This window comes from Pristiophorus japonicus, chromosome 20 (genome assembly GCF_044704955.1).
Source record: "Pristiophorus japonicus isolate sPriJap1 chromosome 20, sPriJap1.hap1, whole genome shotgun sequence".
Taxonomy (NCBI): Eukaryota; Metazoa; Chordata; class Chondrichthyes; family Pristiophoridae; genus Pristiophorus; species Pristiophorus japonicus.
Window position 1 is genome coordinate 27,822,567 of NC_091996.1, and position 23,286 is coordinate 27,845,852.

Sequence of the window (23,286 nt, forward strand, 5' to 3'; positions counted from 1 at the left end):
ATTTATGTATTTTATCATTCACTCTCCTCGATTCTTCGATCACAACCAAAAATAGGTTAGAATTCTGTGAATTGACAGAGATATTCAGCCTTGAATTGAGTCACTCTTAACCAGACCACTCTTTCCCAGTATTTCCACTATATTGATTTGTAGTGATTTGGTTTGTAAAAAGTGAATGCGGGAAACTTTCCCACATGGGCTGTTTTGCCTGAACAGGTTAGGGAGGCCCTGGGCAACCATACAATGTGCATTGTAAGGAACCGCTGACTTTAAATGGTCGAATCTTAACTTTTTCAAAGTTTTTATTAATAGTCCAATAATCATTTTCACACTAACTGGAGAGGACAACTGTTGCATCTTGCAGTTACCATAAAAGCAATAACTTGTTGTTTAATAGCACTTATATTTTGTCCAGGATATCATGATCAGCCTTAACTTTCAACCTTACTTTTAAAACATAACGAAGAAAATTCAAGTCCAAGGACGAATTTTTTGCCCTGAAGCATTCAATCGCATCTAACTATACTTAGTCCAAAAAATGGAATTAATTTAGTACCTTTATTAACTTAAACTAATATCTGCACTTTAAATTTGTACTTTTTTCATGCTGAGCTCCATTTCTGTTAATCTTCCAAACTCGCTTCACCATTAACTGCACAAGCTTTTAATATATAGATTACGGGTTTAATAAAAACTTCAAATTGTATTTTAGTAATAGTCACAAATTCATTAAAATCTCAACTTTCTATTCCTGATTATTCCTATGGTGTCAATGTACTTGGGAGTTGCACTAAAGTTATCACCAACCAGCATTTAGCTTCAATTGCTATGAAATGAATGGCACTGCTATGTTAAACCATTTCAAGCCGAGTACTCAAAACTTCAAATGTCACTTAGTGGTTTAAGCCCTTTTTTGGGGGTGGCGGGGGGGAGGGGGAAGGGGGAAAAGGAGAACAAAGTTATTTCCATTTTCTTAAAATTTCCAGAACATACTTTTAGATTTAAGTAAAAGCAATGACCTTTTATTTTCAAATCCCTTTAATATTATCTCAATTATCCAGGCACCCATCATCCACAATGATTTTTGTGGGTAACAACTTGTATTTATATAGCGCCTTTAACATAGTGAAACGTCCGAAGACTCTTCACAGGAGTATTATGAGATAAAACAATTTGACACCGAGCCGCATAAGGAGAAATTAGGGTAGGTGACCAAAAGCTTGGTCAAAGAGGTATGTTTTAAAGAGCGTCTTGAAGGAGGAGAGGTAGAGAAGTGGAAAGGTTCAGGCAGGGAGTTTCACAGCTTGGGGCCAAGGCAAGGCCACCGATGGTTGAGCGATTATAATCAGGGATGCTCAAGAGGGCAGAATTAGAGGAGCGCAGACATCTCCGGGGGAGGGGGGGGGGGGAAGGATTGGGGCTGGACGAGATTAGAGATAGGGAGGGGCGAAGCCATAGAGGGGATTTGAAAATAAGGATGAGAATTCTGAAATCGAGACATTGCTTAACCAATGTAGGTCAGCAAGCACAGGAGTGATGGGCAAGCGGGACTTGGTGCAAGTTAGGACATGGACAGCCGAGTTTTGGATCACCTCTAGTTTACGTAGGATAGAATGCGAGAGGCCAGCCAGCAGTGCGTTGGTGTAGTCAAGTAAGAGGTAACAAAGGCATGGATAAGGGCTTCAGCAGTGGATGAGCTGAGGCAGGGGCAGAGACAGGCAATGTTACGGAGGTGGAAATAAGCGGTCTTAGTTATGCTGCGGATGTGTGGTCGAAAGCTCATTTCAGGGTCAAATATGACACCAAGGTTGCGAACAGTCTCGTTCAGTCTCAGATGAAGTTAGGGAGAAGGATGGAGTCAGTGGCTAGGGAACTGAGTTTGTGGCAGGGACCAAAAACATTGGCTTCGGTCTTCCTATTATTCAATTGGCGAAAATTTCTGCTCATCCAGAGCTGAATATCGGACAAGCAGTCTGACAATTTAGAGACCATGGAGGGGTCAAGAGAAGTGATAGTGAGCTAGAGCTGGGTGTCATCAGCATAAATATGGAAACTGATGCTATTTCTCTAGAAGATGTTGCCATGGGGCAACATGTAGATGAGAAATCGGAGGTGGCCAAATATAGATTGCTGGGATAACCAGGGTTAACGATGTGGGGGCGGGACAAGAAGCTGCTGTAGGTTATTCTCTGGCTATGATTAGATAGTTAAGAATGGAATCAGGCAAGTGCAGACCCACTCAGCTGGATGAGGGTGGAGAGCCATTGGAAAAAGTGGTATGGTCAACTGTGTCAAAGGCTGCAGACAAGTCAAGAAGGACAAGGAGAGATAGTTTGCCTTTGTTACACTCACAAAGGATGTATTTTATGACTTTGATGAGAGCCGTTTCGATACTGAGCCAGGCACAGAAACCGGATTGGAGGGAATTCAAACATGGAATTGCAGGAAAGATGGGCACGGATTTGGGCGGCGACACCATGTTCAAAGTAACGGGAGACCACCAGGAGTCGACCCACCAGCACTTTTATTTCTCTACTCAGCTCCATTGTTCCAGCTTATTACAGGCAACTCTCGATTATCCGGGGCCCTCGGGGATCGGGCTATTCTGGGTAAACGATTTTGCCGCTAAGGCGAGTGCATGAGAATGCCGAGAATGCTTGGGTCCCAAATTTATAACTTGATGCTAGATTAACTTGCTAGAGTCAACGACCCCTCCCTCAAATCAATGTTGAAACTAGTTAGAACACCAACTCGACAAGCCTAATCCCTATTCCTTCGGCAGTCATCGGTCGGCGGAGAAAGAGCACAGACAAGCCGGACGGTGCCAGCATGCAGGGTCCCCAGATCCTGCCTAGAAACCAGAGTTTATTCCCCGCTAGTGCCGCGATCAGGCCCAGCGGTGTGGCTAAAAGTTGAAATGACCAGTCTAAAGGCTTCAACCGCTGAAGGTTGAATGGGACTCGACTTTACTTGCACCCGAGGCTGGGCGGTACCCTCAGTGGCGGACAGGTGCAGAAAGAGCGCAGGACTGTGTGTGGGGTGGGTTTAATGGTTGTGTGCAGCTGTACATGGGACAGAATCACAGTTTTTAAAAAAGTGCCGTTGCAGCAGGTTCTCCGTTAGATCCGTGTACGGATAATCGAGAGTTGCCTGTAGCAACTGGTAAACAACTGGTTTACTGGCTCTGCGTTTCCCCATGCAACAGGTAAGTCAACTGCATGTTGAACACAACATCAGCTGGCACAGTAACAAGCTGACATTGTATTTAACTCCACTCGTCAGTACACAAAGTTGTAGGCTCTGCAGAGATTTTAAAGTTGGCAGTCCCACAGCACTGACCTCTGGCGCAGTGGCCGACAGGATCACTGCAGATGAGTGCACTGGCCTCACTGTAGCTAGTGAGCCTGTGGTTGATGTTGAGGGAATGTTTTTGGCAAGCTCTCTCCGGTTCAGCAGCTGGACTTCCAATGGAAGCTGTGAGCTGGCAAATCAGCGAATCCCACATAAGAGCAGAGAGGGGAGGAGAGTGCTTCTGGAGAATTTTAATTATCTGCTAATTTCCTTTATCCACCCAAGGGATCTTTTAGAGAGGATGATTGAGGTTCCACAATATTAGGTTTTTGTATCTAGTTGAAAAGGGCAACCATTGAGTATATATTTTCCAGTCATATTCCTTCCTTTGTGATTTCCATTCTTTAAAATTTCAATTTTAGTTGCTGAATGATTGTAGCATTCAGCAACTAAACCAGTGTAGCGTTCAACAAATCATATTAAAAAGATCCAGTCACAAACTTCTCTGGACAGAAGATCAACATCCAGAAATTAAATACAAAGCCCAGATAAATCATGTTTCTTCAACTATTTTATTTTAACATTCAAACGCTAAAGTACTTGAGTGCCAACCAGAAAGTCATACTACTAATCTACCTTAGTAGACCAAATCATCAGTTCTCAGCTGACCCAATGGATCAGGTTGAGCCATTCCACTGTGTTGGGAAGTAGGGGGCAGGGGGCGGGGGCAAAATAACAGAGAGAAAGGGGAAAGAGAGGCATGAGAACAACATGATGCAGAGAGTCTCACTATTCCGGTGTATATGTTTCATGCTGCTGTAACAGGAGGATTCCTGGTGGCAAATTACACCAGGGAGGAAATAAATGGGGGAAAAAAAAAAGTTAGGAACAGAGAAAAAAATGACTTGATGCCGGACACTTAAACGTAACAGTTTCCAACAAATCCTTTTCCTTCAAACTGCAAATTTACAATGTATAGAACTTATTTTGCCTCAAAACATATTTAAAAAAATTAAATAAACTAGCTTTCATATTAATGCCTACTTCTGACATAAGTTTGAGCCACAGCACGTCCACCAGACTTATGATAAACCACTATCATGGACACTATGTAAACAAAAAGCAAGAACAATTTGCATTGATACAGAACGTTTAAATGGAGAAAAATATCCCAAAGTGCTTCACGGAAGTGTATTTAGATAAATATGGATACAGGCAAGACTTAAGACAGATAGGTAGATTAAATTACAATAAACAAATTAAACCCCTTGAGATCTTAAATACTTCTATCAGATCACTTCTGGTCTTCTCAGAAACGTTGCAGTCAGACCAAACTCCCATCACAGTTCTGGAAAAAAAATAGCATTCCCCCACCCCTTTGCACACTCTCCAATAAACATATTTTCCAGAACAGGTAAACCAAAACTGCCTACAATATTCCAGATGTGGTCTCACCAAGGCTAGATACGACTTTAGAATTCCCTCTCTGGACCAACACGATAAACTCCCATCTATACATCCCAGCATTGTTAACTTTTCTAACACCGTGCTGACAATCTGTCCGACAACTTCCCCTCACGCCAACATGTTTTTTTTTCCTGTTGAGATACTGTGAGCACATTTCATTTTGTAAACCATACTATATTTTCCTTTGCTGAATCTTAGAACTTGACACTTCAGGATCCTTTCAGATTTGTGCACATTGGCAATCATGACTGCCATGGCTCACATTGGGGAATTCGGATGCCTTGGACATGATTCCAGTGTGCGAGTCATTAGGGTAAATAATAAATAGTAGTCCCAACACTCTACTAACAACTGTTTTCCAGCCAGATACCTCCCGTTGAAATGCCATGGGCCTGAAACTTGCGCCGTAGTCGATTATGTGATTCAGTGTGAAATGCCTTTCTGAAATCTAGGTAGGCGTCATTCAATTTCTCATCCCTATCCACTAGATCCTTAGCTCCTCAAAAAAAACCAATAAATTGGTAAAGCATGACCTGCCGCTTCTAAAACCAATTAAAATCTCTCCCTCAAGCTGGCCCTTTATCCTATTCCACATTAAACTGATTTCTTCACAAATCGAGATAAGGCTCGCAGGTCGATAAGTTGTCCGTTAGTCCTTAGGCCACTATTAAAAATAAGAGTCACAATTGCTCTGGGATGTGACTCAAGTCCAGTGAGTTCTGGAAAATATTGGTCAGGGGAAATCACAATCTCCTTAGTCAACTCCTTCAGAACCTTGGGATGAAAGTCATCATAGCCTGAGGCCATATCTACCTCCAGCTGCTACATCATCCACAATACATCCTCCTCGGAGGTTTTAAAGGATTATAGGCCACATTCACCATTTCTCATTTCATTTGTGGCCCCGGTTGTAAAGTAGTGGTTTAATACTTTAGCTATTTCCCTGTCATTAGTCACTACCGCTGTTATTTCTCAGTGACCCAGCATCTCACTGTTCCCTTTTTGATCGTCTGACATATTTGAAGGCTTTGCAGTTTCCCCATTACATTTGCTGCTGTATGTACTCCTGTTCTTTCTCAGCTTTTCTCATCAATTTCTTTGTATTTCTCAGCTTGTCTTCATAAATCTCCCTATCCTGAACATTGTAAACCTTTGAAAGCTTTTTCCTTTTTCCCCCTAATAACTTTTAGTTATCCACATTGGTGGTACTTGTTTTTGGGATAAACTGCTTCCCCGTATTAAAAAAAAAAAAATCCCCTTTATTTTCCCTTTTTTTTCCACATCCTTTTCTCTAAATATTTCCTCCTATTTTAATCTTTTCATGCATTCCCTTAAAATCAGCTAGTTGAAAACTAACTTATTAGCAAGCTTCCTTTGAAGATGCTTCCTCACTTGTAGACTGGTAATATTCTTGTCACTAGGTCCCAGATGCTATCAACTGACTTACCATCACCACCTCATTCGTTATCAAATCCAGAATTGCATTCTGCCATATAGGTTTGCTTACATGTTGTTTTAAAGACGAGTCCCATATAACGAAGAAATTCCTGCTCACAAACTGACGATTCCCTTTCTCCAATTCCTATCAATGCTGCGGAGACTCAAGCCCAATTAAAGACCTAGCACTCATCTATTTATTGTTTCCCATAACAGTACATTTACCTCCTCTGGATTGTTTGGTGACCTAAAGCATAATCCTATCACTAACATTTTTCCTGTTATATCTTCTAAATTTAAACAGAGACCCGGTACAATCTTGAACAATTTCTTTCTCAATTACAGGTACAACGTCTCAAATCCGGCTGTCCGAAAATGGGAATTGTCCAAAAACTGGACATTTGGGAAAATCCCATTTGATAATTAGTAAAATAAAATTATTGTCCAAAAACTGGTGGGCCAGATTAGTTATCAGCTTCGCCATTATGTTTTAAATGGCGTGCGATTGGTCCAAGCCTTGCCGAATGACCCTCGACCCGACCTGACCCACGCCACCAATAGTACTTTGTCTATCTCGGTAGCATATGTACACTCTTGATTTTCTTGTCCGAAATCTGGAAAATCGGCGTGGTCTCGGTCCCGATGTTGCCGGATTTGCGATGTTGTACCTGTACAAACATCTTGCACTGACAAATAGTGCCATTCCATTCCCTCTCCTGTCCTTCCTAAAACACACAAAACCCTGCATTCCCCACTCAACTTTAAGCCAAGTTTCAATTACACGCAAGATGTTTATGTCTTCTCTAATTGCAGCTCAACCATCTGGTTCCCTACAACTCTTGCATTCATATACACGGTCAGCAAAAGATGCAAGAGACAGAGTTGATTTTTTCTCATATTTTCTCTCTCTTTGAAGTACCATACATCCATTCAACACAAGTTCTCAGCTACTATATGACGAACTACCTTGAACTTGACATTTTTAAAAGTTACACCTAAATGCGAATCAGTCAAGCCCCTTGTGCCTTGTAACCTAGAATAGGAATTACAAGTGAAATGCTACAAGTTAACATTACTCAGCTAATGAACTAGCACAAGCTGGTCAGTAAATGTTCAATTTAATCCAAGGTTCAATTCTCTTGCAATTAAAATGTGACATTAACATAAAGATGAATCAAACCAGATTCTGATGTAAGACACAGCAGTTTTATTACTTGCACACAGATCCTAGAACCTGGTTTCCATTTTGCTCGGCAACTCTGACATTACCAATAGGAAACAGCTTACTGCATTTCAGAGAGGCCCCAGTGTTAACAGGGTCACAACTTCCAACCAGCCCGGCAGCCATACCATCCCCGCAGAATGTTGGGGAGCTACTCGGGTAGCTTGGAATGCAGATTTTGGGGACCCTGCGACCCGAGATGATATTCAGTCATGTCGATCAGAATTCACTGCCCCCCCACTGTTTCCAATGGTCCTACTCTGGGATACCCTGCTAAATAGACATCGCAGAGCAGCTGATGTTATTCTGTATATAAAAAAAATTGATAACATTCTTAAAAAAAAATTGTGCAGTGGTTATTTAATATTCAGATAATTATTTTAAACTTAAAAGTTGGAGACACAACTTGAGAATCTCCATGTAGTTACTAAAATTAACTTTTCTGGGGGAAAAATTAAGGTAACTATTATTTTTCTCTCTCTATTGTTGAAGTACTTTGAAATTAAGATGTATTCTCTCCATTACATTTACTCCTCTGCAAGTGAATAAAAATGAAACTTAAAAACTTTCCTGAATTACTCATTGCATTCACTTCTATTAACAGACATTTGAGTGTTCAACCACCCATTACAAACTACACCTTGAATTTGATGTCTATTATTCAAAACCGGACATCCACGAGGTGCTGTCCGCCATCAGCAGCAGAATTGTATTCAACTACAATCTGTAACCTCATGGCCCGACATATCCCTTGCTCTACCATCATCAAGCCAGTGGACCAATCCTGGTTCAATGAGGAGTGTAGAAGAGCATGCCAGGAGCAGCACCAGGCGTACCTGAAAATGTGCTAACCCGGTGAAGTTACAAAAAAGGACATGCATGCTAAACAGCGGAAGCAGCATGGTAGAGAGAGAGCGAAGCGATCCCAAAACCAACTGATCACATCAAAGCTCTGCAGCCCTGCCACATCCAGTCGGGAATTGCGGTGGACAATTAAACAACTAACGGGAGGAGGAGGCTCCATGAACATTCCCATCCTCAACAATGCTGGAGCCCAGCACGCGAGTGCAAAAGACAAGGCTGAAGCGTTCGCAACTATCTGCAGCCAGAAGTGCCGAGTGGATGACCCATCTCGGCCTCCTCCCGAGGTCCCTGCCATCACATGCCAGTCTTCAGTCAATTCCATTCACGCCATGTGATAGAGAAACGGCTAAGCGCACTCAATGCAGCAAAAACTACGGGCCCAGACAACATCCCAACTGAATAATTGTGCTCCAGAACTATCTGCACCTCTAGCCAAGCTATTCCACTACAGATACAACACTGACATCTACCTGACTAAGTGGAAACTTAACCAGGTATGCCATGCCAAAAAAAGCAGGATAAATCCAATCAGGCAAATTATCACCCCATCAGTCTACTCTCAATCATCAACAAAGTGATGGAAGGTGTCGTCGACAGTGCTATCAAGCGGCACTTACCAATAACCTGCTCACCGATGCTAGTTTGGGTTCCGCCAGGACCACTCGGCTCCAGACCTCATTACACTCTTGCTCCAAACATGGACAAGAGAGCTCAATTCTGGAGGTGAGGCAAGAGTGACTGCTCTTAACATCAAGGCAGAATTCTAACGAGTGTGGCACCAAGGAGCCCGAATAAAACTGAAGGGGTTCAGTGGGAAATTCTCCACTGGCAGGAGTCATACCACCAAAGGATAATGGTTGTGATGCTAATCATCTCAGCCCAAAGAAATCGCTGCAGGAATTCCCTAGGCTCAACCATCTTTAGCTACTACATCAATGACCTTCCCTCTATCATAAGGTTAGAAGTGGGGATGTTCGCTGATGATTGCAGAGTTCAGTTCCATTTGCAATTCCTCACTATAATGAAGCAGCCCGCGTCCGCATGCAGCAAGACCTGGTCAACATCCAGACTTGGGCTGGTAAGTGACAAGTAACATGTAACATTCGCGCCACACAAGTGCCGGGCAAAGACCATCCCCAACAAGAGAGCGTCTAACCATCTCCCCATGACATAAAATGGCCTTACCGCTGTCAAATCAACATCAATCAACCACCATCAACATCCTAGGGATCATCATCAACCAGAAACTTAATTGGACCAGCCATATAAATACTGTGGCTACATGAGCAGGTCAGAGGCTGGGTATTCTGCAGCGAGTGCCTCACCTCCTGACTCCCCAAAGCCTTTCCACCACCTTCAAGGCACAAGTCAGGAGTGTGATGGAATACTCTCCGCTTGCCTGGATGGGTGCAGCTCCAACAACACTCAAGAAGTTCAACACCATCCAGGAGAAAGCAGTTCATTTGTTCGGCACCTCATCCACCACCTTAAACATTCACTCCTTGAACCACCGGCACAGTGCGTGTGCCATCTACAAGATACACTGCAGCAATTCTCCAAGGCTTAGAAACATAGAAAATAGGTGCAGGAGTCGGCCATTCGGCCTTCGAGCCTGCACCACCATTCAATAAGATCATGGCTGATCATTCACCTCAGTAGCCCTTTCCTGCTTTCTCTCCATACCCCTTGATCCCTTTAGTCGTTAGGGCCATATCTAACTCCCTCTTGAATATATCCAACGAACTGGCATCAACAACTCTCTGCGGTAGGGAATTCCACAGGTTAACAACTCAGTGAAGAAGTTTCTCCTCATCTCAGCCCTAAATGGCTTACCCCTTATCCTTAGACTGCTTTGACAGCAGCTCCCAAACCCACGACTTCTGCAATTTAGGACAAGGGTAGCAGGCGCAAGGGAACACCTCCAAGTTCCCCTTGAAGTCACACGCCACCCTGACTTGGACATACTTCACCGGTCCTTCATCATCGATGGATCCACATCCCGGAACTCCCTACGTAACAGCACTGTGGGAGTACTCAACTGCATTTAAAGCGACAAAGTAAATGAGCTTCTGTTTGGAAGAATGGAAACTGTAGACTAAACAAATAGAAAACGTGCCTACATCAATGACTACGACTGTGTCACAATTTCTGGACTTTCCCATGTTTTCTCCCCTCTTCCTCTGAAGGCAATGGATTATGTGACCCAAGTGGCTACTCGGAATGCGTGAGCCTCTATCAGATATTGGCAGACGAGTTAACTATGGGCTAAATGAAGAGTCAAGGTTGTTCCTGTATTCACTAGATAATCTAAGAAGGGTCACTGGAGAATGATCGAGAAAAAACCTTAGCCAATTTCCCCCCCCTCCCGCCAGTTCATGGGCACTGAGGCAAATTATAGCATTCCTTGCATCATTCACAAGAGATCAGTGTAAATCAGGGTTCGGACAAGACATGTGCCTGGTTTAATACTAATACATGTGATAAGTTTACCAAGCGAATCATCAGGGAGTCTTGCCACTACTTTTTCCAACTGTGGCAGATTTGAAAGCCATTTATCCAAACACCAATTATCTGAATTGACTGGTTAATTGGCTAGACATCCCAGTATGCCTATCTGTATAATTATTTAATTCTCCTGTGCATCAGTGATGATATATCATTTAACACAAACAAAGGAATTATTAAATGATCAGTGCCCAAAGTAGCTTAGTTCACTTAGCCAAACACAAATGCTTTCCCAATCATTTGGATTATCGTGCCGTAGTGCAATCGTCAGGCTGAAACTTCCATACAAAGATCAATCTTCCACACTATTAAAATCTGCTGCTCCTGAAAGGATCGTTACACGTGTAATTTTATTTTGCCATTGAGTTCTTCAACTCCTCCCAATAGAAGACTCATCAATAATGAATCCGATACCTCCCTCAGACTCCACCCTTCCTTTGTCTTGGTCATTTTAAAATTCTCATATTTTCAGCTGGCCTCAGGCTTTTTTGGTACAATGGGAGAAAAATGGCATTAATCATTTAATTACTGCTTTAAACTTCCAACAAAACCTTCCATCATAAAATTTATATCAAATTTTTTTTTTTGGCATGTGTTTGGAACAATTGAAGAACATGCAAAGCAACCATTTGATTATTGCACCCAATGAAGCCTCACCTAAACAGAAATGAAGTGATAATCAGTGCAGCAGGAAAGTGGGCACAGTGAGGAATATGGCAAAGGGAGGTGAAGAGAGAAGAAGAAAAGCAGAGCAGCAGAAAGGCAGGCTACAAAAGCGCTCAAAATCACTGAAGGAGCAGAGTCACAGGCTAGACATCTACAACTAGTCTCTTGTAATTGGAGCCTTGGCATTAAAACGACACACTGGGTCATGAGCCACTTCACAGCTGTGATCAATGTGGTGGTCCTACAAGAATTAACCTTCCAGACTGGAGGTGTATGTTAGCATTAGGTTTTAGCGACTACAGTGCAAAGTCAATGCACTTTTGAATCAGTTACAGATCGCATATTTGTACTACATGGTTAGTGTGATTTCCATGCATTTGAAATAAATAATTTTTAAAAAACAATTAAAAAGCTCTGATAATCTGCAGTTTTTGATTTTTAAAAATATTTTCCTGTTTTCATGCAGGTGTTATTCGTCTTTGTAGACCTCATTCACCATTCATTATGTAAGGTAGGATCAGCCAACCTTGCATGGCCTGAAACCTTTCCTGTGCACCATCTTCTTTGTCTTTTTCTTGTTTATCTTTCTTCCTGAAGGAAATGGGAGCTAGAGAGAAAATATACCGTATTACAAAAACAAAGTAACTTCATCGCATGCAGGATGAAGAAAATCATGGCTTTAACCAAAACTTTGTGGTGAAGTGCAACTGGCAGCAATGAAGGTTTTAGTGTTAGGTAACATCTTTTCACACTATTATACGAGTTACACTGAAAATACTCAGCTGCATTTCCACCTGCAGCTAGCTGATAATCACCTGGATATACACGTCACTGCAGTTATTTTAGTAAACACTACTTCTCATTCAAAGGTGGTCTGTCTACAATGATTTTTTTTTAATTGAAGATTTTAAGTTTTGGATGACAAAAATTTGTAGCTAATGCTAAGGATAACTAACTTTTTTGAAAGGAAACAAAACTGCATAACGTACTAAGCGTGGATTTTATTTCTGTACCTGACTGGACCCTAACAACTGAGGAGGGGCTGCAATAGAGTGGGATTAGGGGCAATACTGAATTTGGAGCAGGAATAAGGAAAGTTACAGAAAATAAAATCCAAAAATCTTGAGAAATTCTCAGGCTGTTGATTTCTAACGTGCCAAAGTAGTTGACAAGCAGTAAAACAAGGAATGCAAACAAGCAGCCTTTTCATTTTCACAGATAAGAGTGAATCAAATCAAAATGCACTGAGCTGCCACAGGCAAATGCACAAGAAAGTTGTATAGATATAGTTAAGCTTGAAAAAAGATACTGTATTGTTTCAAAGTGCTGCTGAATTCTAAAGTAAAAGATTGCTGATCCAGTTATCAAATAATAAAGCCATTTGATCAGTTATTTCACGTCCTGTGTTGCAAAATGGTTATAATCCCAAGACTGACCTTTAGGAATAGCGGACACAAATCGTTTTTTCCACCAGGATTTGCTACGATCTGATTTCTCATCATCACTGTCCTTTCTATCCTCCCCCTGCACAAAAGAGATGCAAGCGAGAACTTGAGAGATATATGGCAGAGAAAACAATTGAAGAGTATGAGAAATAAAGCAGTGCAAGGTATTATTTGAAATTTGTAACCAGCCAGATGGACCGCAATTCTCTCTCTTCATCCTGTATGCTCCTTGAGGCAAATGTGTGGATTTAACATCATAAGGCCTCATAATACATACAGTACTCTGGTTGCATTTTATATTGTACATTAGCAAGTCCCAGTTTACTTAATTTTCCTCTGTATTGCAGTTAGTTCCTCTGAAGGTCAAGCAGGTTTTTTTCAAGCGTAAACAATTAAGTCAAAATATGAAATGAGTCTCTCGTGAGATGGCTGATTTTATTCCAGATCCCCGAGAATACCAAACAATATTTTACTAGCACCTTTGGGTGTTTACTGTATTGCTTGAGCTTCAGCCAATAAAATTTCAACATGTTAGTGACATAAGGTCACCAAGAAGGACTTGCATGTAATATTGCCCTCACATGCAATGAATTTCTTGTAAAGATCAAATATTCAAGACTATGCATATAAAAAAAAAATGAAGTGTCAATTGTAAACATCCCCAATTAGAAAAAGGTTTGTTTGAAATACCAGGAAATACTTGTACATTGAGACTAGACCTTACTAGGGAGTCTTTGCTTGGAGATGAAGTTGGCCCACAGGTCCCAACAGTCGCTGCCCCAGCTGCAAATAGCTCCTCATTCGCCGTCCGTCTGCTACCTGGTACATTCCATCCAGGATCACTCATTGGTCGACGAGATGAAGAAACAATATCAGAGCTTCTGCTGCGTACTAGCCTTTCTGGAAAGGAGTGTCTCTGTTTGAGCAGCTCAGCTTCTGTTTGGCAACAGAGATGGGACCCAAACGCTGGCAGGCGGGCTTCAGTGCCCCCTATAGCACCTTCTAGTATTGGAGGGTCTGGAGGTGGGTGTGATGGTCTTGCATAGTGCACTTTAGGTCTGACTATTGATGGGATGGTTGAAGCTGTGAATTTTGGGGATAAAAAAAAAACACATGTAAATCAAGCATACAGAACTATCCGTGCAGACTATATTTATCCAGATATCCAGAGTAATTGGACAAATCAGATCAACCCTGCAGGAAATCACAACATACAAGTGTTGAAATTACTTGTTGGGGAGAAGAGAAATATTTCAATATTCTAAACCTCGAGTCTGGGACATACAATTTCCTGAACAAACTGAAGAAACATACATTTGTTAACATATCTGGTTCGGGCAGATGTGGTTCATAGAATGATACAGCACAGGAGATGCCCATTCAACCCATTTTGTCGGTGCGAGCATTTTGAAAGAGCTATCCAATTGGTCCCTCTCCCCTGCACTTTCTCCACAGCCCTGCAAATTTTTCCTCTTCAAGTATTTATCCAATTCCCTTCCAAAAGTTATTATTGAATCTGCTTCTACCACCGTGTTAGGCAGTGCATTTCAGATCATAACTCACTATTTCTTTCCCTCATGTCACCTCTAGTTCGTTTGCCAATTACCTTAAAGTTGTGACCTTGGTTTCCCTTCTGCCACTCAAAGCAGTTTCTTCTCCTTATTTAATCTATCAAAACCCTTCATGATTTTGAACACCTCTATCAAATCTCCTCTTAACCTTGTCTGCTCGAAGGAGACCACCAGTTTTCTCGAGTCTCACCATGTAATTGAAGTCTTTTATACCTGGTACCATTCTAGTAAATCTTCTCTGCACCCTTTCGAAGGCCTTGACATCCTTCCTGGTGTGGTAACCAGAAATGGTCACAGTACGCCATTTGGGACCCTACCAGTATTTTAGAAAGGTTCAGCATAACCTGCTTCCTTTTGTACTCTCTGCCTCTAGTTATAAAGCCAAGGATCCCACATGCTTTAACAGCCTTCTTAACTTGTCCTGACACAGTCAAAGATTTGTGTATGTACATCCCCAGGCCTCCCTGTTCCTGCACTCGCTTTAAAATTGTACCATTTAGTCTATATTGCCTCTCCTCCTTCTTCCTACCAACATGAATCACTTTACACATCTCTGCATTAAACTTCATCTGCCATGTGCCTGCCCATTTCACCAGTCTGTCTATGTTCTCCTGAAGTCAGTTATTATCCTCCTCACGATTCACTACATTCCTGAGTCACCTGCAAACTTTGAAATTATGCCCTGCATACCAAAGTCCAGGTCTTTAAAAAGACATCAAAAGAGTAGTGGTCCCAATACTGAACCGAGGCCACTGCACACTTTCCTCCAGTATGAAAAACATCCGTTCACCAATATTTTCTGCTTCCTGTCCCATAGCCAATGTTGTATCCATGCAGCCATTGCCCCATTAATGCCATGAGCTTCAATTTTTTTTTAACAAGTCTATCATGCAGTACTTTATCAAACGCCCTTTGGAAGTCTATATACACAAATCAATCCTCTGTGTTAGCTCAGTTTACTCAATTTTGTCCGAACAAACCACATCCACTACAAATCGGAGTTCAGTTTATTTATTTATTTATTTTTTTTTGAGTGACCACATTACTGCCTATAATGTTACAGTCAAACCTCTGCTTGAATTATTTGAAGCAGATATAATGATAAGTACTACAGGGAATAGAATATGGCCAGGGTGATCTCCTGAACTAGTTTCAATCTCCTGGATGGGTCGGAGAGGAATGTTCCCAAATTCTTTTCTCCCTAAATTGGCCTGGGTTTTTAAATCTAGTTTTTGCCTCGCCCAGGAGATCACATGACTCCAGTTGGAGTGGAGTGTAGATGTTTTCAGTACAAGGGGTGTCGCAGTTGTGTGAGGCGGATTGGTTGGGCTGGGTGCTTTTGGCTTTCCATCATTGTTCATAGGTTTATATGTAACCTTTAGGGCTGCTGACCGAGGGCCGCGTGGCTCTTTGTTGGCCGGCGCAGACATGATGGGCCGAAATGGCCTCCTTCTACGCTGTAAATTTCTATGCCTGGTAGCATATTAGAAAGGAAATGTTATAACCTGCAGTACTGGACAGTGAAATGTCTAGAAGCATACACTTAATTGGTTGTGAGATCATGATCGATGCGATCATCTGTTTACCTTGTTTAACAAATATGCAGTTGCCAGGTTAGACCAACTTTATTATTTAAGGAAGAAAAAAACATTTACAATGCACATAAATGATTTGGAAAGCAGTAGCTGTCTGGACCGTAAGCTTTTTGGAGCTGTGTAGAGTAGCAAAGGGGTCCCCAAAGTCTTCCGATTTTTATTCATCGATCATCAGATTGCTGACTTAGAAGCTGTTATAGAGCCGTTTCACTTTTTTTTGGAGGTTAGGGTTCCCAGAAGTATGATATTTGTAATGGATCTCCCATACAGAAAACATTGCAGGTACCAGTAGATGAATTGCTGAAACTATCAGCATACTTTGTGGCAGCAGTAAAGAAAGCGCACAAGAACTTTGGGTACCTTGACAAAGATAGCACCGAGGTCGCAGGGTAGTACGGTGTACATTTATGGTTGCCATAGTAGGGAAGTTCTGAATTTGGAGCCAGTACGTCAAAGCATAATCAATTTGATACCTGAGTTTAGGCACCTCGACACAAGGAGAGACTGCAGCAACTGAGAACATTCAAATTTAAGATTTTACCCAAGTATTCAGATCCTGTTGAGTGCAGACAAATTGAACTATAATAATGAGTTTGCGTCAGTCACAAATTCTACATGGGAGCACCATAAGCCGTGAACAGACTGTTGAGAATTATTTACTTTACAAAGACAGTAGTCAATGCATGGAATGGACTGCCTAGGGAGGCAATATAGGCAGATTCTGTTTGTAAATTCAAGAGGGAACTAGATACATAGTTTGGAGAAATACAACTGAAGGATGCGAGACAGAATGGCTTATGATATTGTCTGCTCCTTGGGTCTGGCCAGAACAACTTGTATTTATATAGCATCTTTAATGTAGTAAAATATCCTTTAACAGTTCACAGGAGTGTCATAAAACCAAATTTGACACCGAGCCACACAAGGAGAAATTAGGGCAGGTGACCAAAGAGGTAGGTTTTAAGGAGCGTCTTAAAGGAGGAGAGAGGCGCGTTAGATTTAGGGAGGGAATTCCAGAACTTGGGGCCTTGGCAGCTGAAGGCACGGTCACCAATCGAGGAGTGCTTAAAATGAGGGGTGCTCGAGAGGCCAGAATTAGAGGAGCACGGATGTCTAGGGAGAAGGGGGGAGGGGGGAGAAACTGGAGGAGATTAGAGATAGGGAGGGATTTGAAGGACAATAACAAGTCTTTTCCAGACATCTACATTCCTATGCAGAGAACAAAACAAGTCCATCTTTATACTGTGCCTGTTACTTTAACAGTACTGCAACATTATTCAACTTGGATGATAAATGTTAACTTTCTATCTCTATAATTTATAGTCAAACTCTGCACCGATGTGCTGTGGAATAGCATCACCCAGGGGAACTCCCGATTCCCCATATCACAAGTTCTCAATCTCTGCTAGGTCATTAGAAAAGGCACCAAGCAGAAGCCAAGTGCTTCCCAAGAGGAAGGAAATAAAATGAATTAAAAAATGTCACTCGGGGTTTCTCTACTGCACCTTCAGCTGTCAAGTAAAGAGCAGCATTGGGAAAGGCCTACCCACTGAACAATTGGGGAGATGGTGCAAGGAAATCTAAAGGGAAGGAAAAAAAAACTTAAAACAGAGGCACAACATAACAAATTACAAATTCCTTGTCCCAAAGCACAGACTTTGTCTTTGCATATTATTTTTAATCTTTTCATTTTTAGTTTAATGGTTTTACTGGTTAATATTCGAGATTTCTAGGGGATGGGAGGGGGGGAGTTTGAACAGAAAAAGTAAAGAAAAATATCATAATAAAACAAGTTGTAATTTATAACTAGGTGCATCTTGCTAAACAAGTTGCAGGCAAAACCTTTTTCTCAACAGAAAGAAGTTACTATTAGACCTGAACCACTACAAGACACACTCTTACGAACATAGGAACTTACCATCAGAAGACAGTGGATCAAACATTGCAAGCAATGCGTCAGTCTGGGAAAGTGGAGACGTCATCTGCTGTGCGCCTGTAAACCACAATGAAAAAATAGTATGCTTGTTATAAGCTACGTTTACCAAACGATCAAACTTATACGGCTGCTTGAGTTACACAATCTGAAGCACAATGAATGCTTGGGCCAGTTACAGATCAAGCTGATTTATTTGTGAATGGTCAAAGAAGCCACAGACATTGTGATTCTGGTATTGTGCAATGCATAAATTTGCACTTGGGAGTGTGATGCAGCACGTGCGCGCATACATTTCAAATGCTCATAACTGAAGCTTGCTCAACACCTGAAATGCCAGTTCTGGTGCTTAGAAATGCACAGGTTCAGATGATACAAATCTTGCACCCTTAACCAAACAGAATTTGCCATAAGTAGATAGGAGAGTCAACACTGAAGAATACATCGGAAGATGCTTCACTGTTCAAAATCTGAATACATTAGAAACTGTTAGCTGTGGTCAGACATTCTTTTTTATCCCCCCCCTCCCACCCACCCCCATGAAGCCAGATTTCTATTAGCCCAAATATTTATGCATTGGCTCAATATTTAAAATACCTTTCTTTACCTTGTACAATTTCCTCCCCATCGGGGCTTGTAACAGAATCTTTCCCGCCAAAATCTGAACTGCATTCTGACCGTATATCCTCGACCTTGTTGGGTATGTCTTCTGAAGTTACACTGATGCCTGTTAAATAGTGTAAAAAGCCTAAAAGGCATTAATTCTGAAATGTAAGTATTGTGATTGGACTTCATGAAGAAAATGTCACCTTACTTTAAAAATGCCCAATTTTTAAAGAGTGACTGTTTTAAGCTTCTGCGCAATATTTACTTATATATTGAGAACAATGAATCACAGTGTTCCACTGTACTGTACCTGATACAACACTGAGTCCGGGTGTACTGGGCCGTGAGCTCACTTCTCTCACATCTGTATCATCAGATGTGCTACCAAGCCCTGAGCAACTTTCCAACTCCTGCAACCGCTCCTCCTGCTTCAAATCTGTAGCTTCTGAAAAGTAATAAGTAATAATATTTTTATATCATGTCTTTTATCATAATATTTTTCAATAGTCTACAAGTCAGTGATTCAGGAGACACAATAATTTAATTTTCTTTATCTCAATTTCCCACCCCCACCCCATTCCCTGGACAAACGATAAAACTTGGCCGGCAGACCAAGTCAACCACAGGACTGAAATTTGAGAGCTTGGACTCAAGAGTTCAGCCTTTTATTGGGTTATCTGATAGAAATTCCTCTTCACGCACTTGTGTTAACCCAACTATTGTGCAATAGTATCAATACCTACAGCACAGGTCAGGGGACACAGTCTAGCTGCAAATAACTGGCTCTGAATGCTGTAGTGGTGCCCACATTACCCAGTGCAGTGCCTCAAATGTTTCGTTGCTTCACTCTAGCCCAACAGCATTGTGTTTAGGCTCACATACTTATTTTCGTAACTGCAATCAGACCCACAATTTTGCATTTTACATTCTGCTGTTATGTTTCTGTAAATTCACTGTTTTGCCCCTTTAACCTATAAACAGGTGGATAAAAGAGGCACAAACATCTGGTTTGACACCTTTTGGACATGAGCATCTGTGGTTGCAAGTGTGCCAGATTTGTTTCTCTCGCAATTCAGTGTAATGAAGCCAATTTAATTTAGATTAGGTAAAGGCATACAGCCACCTTACATGCAAATCATTTTTAGAAAATTACAACACATCAGTGCAAAGTTTTACGGGATCACTAAATTTCTTTCACATTCTCTCAGCAACATACACAAAGCACCTTTATTTCAGGCAGTTTCAACATAGAAAGAGCATAAAACTCAATCCATGCAAGATGAAAAAGACTCATCTCCGCAATACAAAGTACAATCATTGCAATACTCAAGTATCACTGCCATCTAGGATGGACAACAGAATTCATAAACAAGGCTAAATAATCAGGTGCTCAAAGCTGAAACTCAATCTCATGGCAAACCATTAATATTCATTTTCATGTCTTAACTGTAACTGAAGTGCATTAAGAGCCACAGGAAGATTTTTTTTTTTTTTAATTCTATGAATATGTTTTGTCCATACTTCTAATAATGGAATGCTTGAAAAAAAAATTATTATGGCATACTCACCTGAGTCGCTTGGCAGAACTTCCACACTCCAGGCCTCACTCGTTGTCTCAGAGATTGTTGACCCCGTGCAGGGATCAAGTAGCACTGAACTTGAACCTGGTAAACCTAGCAAACTACTCAGCATATTCTCTGCTGCTGCACCTAGTACATAGAAAAATTATTTTCTTCTTAGCTCGCATACCACTCAACAGTATTTTCACATATATTAGATATTGTGCCGAGGGTGGGTTGGATAATCTTTAAGAACATGAAAAGCTTATAGAAATGGTTTGTCATTTCTTTTCTTCAGCAGACAGTCTCCTGAAAATAGCAGCATTAAAATCCCTACAAAAAGCACTTTTATTTTACATTAGTCACTTCCAGGTATGTTATAAATCAACAGCATTAGCAATCTGAATTCAGAAATATGAAGCTTGTGATATTTTGTCCTGTTCTGTGCACACTACTGTATTTTTAAATCAAGTTGAACAATCAGACATCGGTCGTGTAACCTGGATTAACCATCTAAAGTACCCATATCCATGCCAAGTTAAAAACGCTGGATTTTGTACAAATGAGCAACAGCTGGATCATACCCAAAATATTACAATCGAGTTAAACGACATGTTTGGCAATCTGGGATCATTTAAATTTTACAGCACTGAAGGAGAGGAGGGTTGCCATTTGTCATCCACCACGGAGGTAAAACAAATCGAGGAAGTTCAGCCAAGTTTAAAAATATATATATTGTGAACAAAAACAGGAAAGAAATATTTTGAACCATAAAGGGAACAGATAAGATGGCTAATTTTATTTTTAAAACACAACAACGAGAGCGTATTTAAAAGAGAAAGAAAAAGGAAGTCACAGGTTAAAGATGATTTGAACAAGTTCCTCTACATGAATGCCAACTTTAGGCTACCTCGGAGTACGAGTGATCCTCATTCCACCCAAAATTCTCTCAATCCTTAACAGTTACATGGATTGTGAACACCATACCTGCTCTTGCATGTGATCCCTTCTATAGGTGCATACCAAGACTAAAACACTGGAAAAATACTGAAGTTACAGAAACATAACTGGGGAAATCCGCTTTGTACACAAGTAAAACATGGTCACAATTTGTGTGTGTGATCATTTAATATTGGCACCAATTTCAGTACTGGTACTAAAACCCTCTAATTGTGGACTGCACTGAGCCAATTAAAAAACTATAGTAGCAGTGTATTTAAAATTATAATTAAGTGCAGCAAGTTTAATAATACATTCAGTTTTACTATATTGTAAAATATATCATCCTTTGAAAACTGACTGCCGGAAACAAAGCACGTCGATTTCCAGAGAACTGTATAAATACAACTGTCGAATTATGAATGGGTGTCCTTAATACTGAACTGAAATATTCAAAAAGTACAGATTTTTAAATTAGCAGGAAATAAAAGAACGAAGGAGGGAGATAAGTTGTTTGGTTGGGTTTGAAACATGACCCAATCCACAGAGGAAGCTAGTTGGTTCAGCCCTGTCTCTTTCTTAGGTTCCTCGGACTAGTCTTCTGTTCTGAAGCTATTCTGGATAGAAAATAATTATTTCAATGTGCTAAATCTGAACTGGTGCAGATTCCATATTTGTATCCATGGTCCTGAATCCCAGAAAGTAGCAGCTGCCAGCATTTGAAACATTATTCACTCATACATTTTCAATAACAGATCTGCTTTCAGCATCTTGAGCATCAGGTCACCAAAAGCACTCCCAATTTAAAGCTTACTGAAGACAAATACAGGTATATGATTAAATGAGCGGCACAACAAGATCTGAAACAATTAGAATTTATGCCTCATTATCATGGTAATCTTATCACTGGGATAATGAGGTATTAATGGAGATTTAATGTGCATCTCATAATGCTATCCCTTAGAGAAACACATAAGGAAATTGCTGCAAATTCAGTTAATGATATAAGCATCCCAAAACACAATCTAAAAGCATGAAAAATGCTGGATGCAAATGAGAAAGAACCAAGGTCAATCACACTGTAGGGATTCGGCAAATGACAGTTGTATTTTAATATGACGGTTTTTTTTTTAAAGTTACGTTGTTCGTGAACAGTAATGAAAAGTTTCCAGTGAAGATTCTGTTAGATATACTACTGAAGTTTACGATTTAGAATGTGTTATGCATAGCTTTCCTTCATTTTGAAATACTATAGGGAGACAGCACATCACTGTTTCAATACAGTGTGCCACAAGTGGGAAAATGTGCTTGGGCCTGTGGATCCCCATGTGGGGCGTTACCAGGTTGCAGCAGACATGCATTTACAGCAAAAAATAAATCTGTCAGCTGATGCTTCACCCTAGGCGACTTTCCTGCAATCTGCTAGAGCTGGGTCAAATGGGGTGAGTGTGGAAGGAAGGCAAGAAAAGGAAAGGGAAGGCAGGGAGGAAGGAAGTTAAGAAAGAACTTGTGTGTATTATATATATATATAGCACCCAGCTGTTTACAGCCTATTAAGCAATTCTGAAGTGTAATGGAGGGAAATGCACCAGCCAATTTGTGCACAGCAATGTTCCATATATAGCAAATAATCTGTTTTTCAGTAATATTGGCCAGGACACTGAGGAGAAATTCCCTGCTCTTCATTAAATAGTTCCATGGGATCTTTTATATCCTCCTGAGAGGTGCAGATAGTACATCAGTTTAATGTCTCATCCGAAAGACAGTGCAGCACTCCCTCAGTACTAATGTGTCACTCCAGGTCATGTGCTCAACTCTCTGGAGTGGGACTTGAACCCATAAACGTTCCGATTCATGAGTGCTCCATTGAGCCAAGGCTGACACTCAAAAGAAAGGAAATCACAGTATATATGTTTCCTATGCAAGGACTTGGGTTTCATCCAACTGATTTCACTCTATACTCCCCTTCCAAATTCATAGATACAAGAGCCATCCGACTCTTGTGATAATGATAGAGTACACCAACTGTAATGTGCTGAAAAGTGGTATCCAGGTGATCATATTCAACAACTACTCTGAAATCAGTTGTAAATCATTTTATTTTGGCTATTTCAGGACATACTGTGTTTCGAATTACAAGTTGGGCACTTCAAGGTTACCAAAGGCAAGTTGACTACCAGATTTGT

At 40.9% G+C, this 23,286-nt stretch overlaps 1 protein-coding gene across 12 annotated transcripts in view; it reads right to left on the minus strand.

Annotated features, from left to right (window-relative positions):
* The window catches only part of gapvd1 (GTPase activating protein and VPS9 domains 1), a 115,555-nt gene that overhangs the window by 22,917 nt on the left and 69,352 nt on the right, over nucleotides 1-23,286 (minus strand). For 6 of the 12 annotated variants that reach the window (XM_070862649.1, XM_070862646.1, XM_070862648.1 and 3 more), the window contains 7 exons: nucleotides 20,171-20,311; nucleotides 18,913-19,047; nucleotides 18,604-18,744; nucleotides 17,982-18,056; nucleotides 13,622-13,980; nucleotides 12,889-12,976; nucleotides 11,949-12,059 (listed from right to left, as the gene is read on the minus strand). In XM_070862649.1, coding sequence (XP_070718750.1) covers nucleotides 11,949-12,059; nucleotides 12,889-12,976; nucleotides 13,622-13,980; nucleotides 17,982-18,056; nucleotides 18,604-18,744; nucleotides 18,913-19,047; nucleotides 20,171-20,311 — 1,050 coding nt within the window. The remainder of the gene's footprint in view (nucleotides 1-11,948; nucleotides 12,060-12,888; nucleotides 12,977-13,621; nucleotides 13,981-17,981; nucleotides 18,057-18,603; nucleotides 18,745-18,912; nucleotides 19,048-20,170; nucleotides 20,312-23,286) is intronic. The other 6 variants (XM_070862656.1, XM_070862650.1, XM_070862651.1 and 3 more) reach the window with 6 other exon arrangements.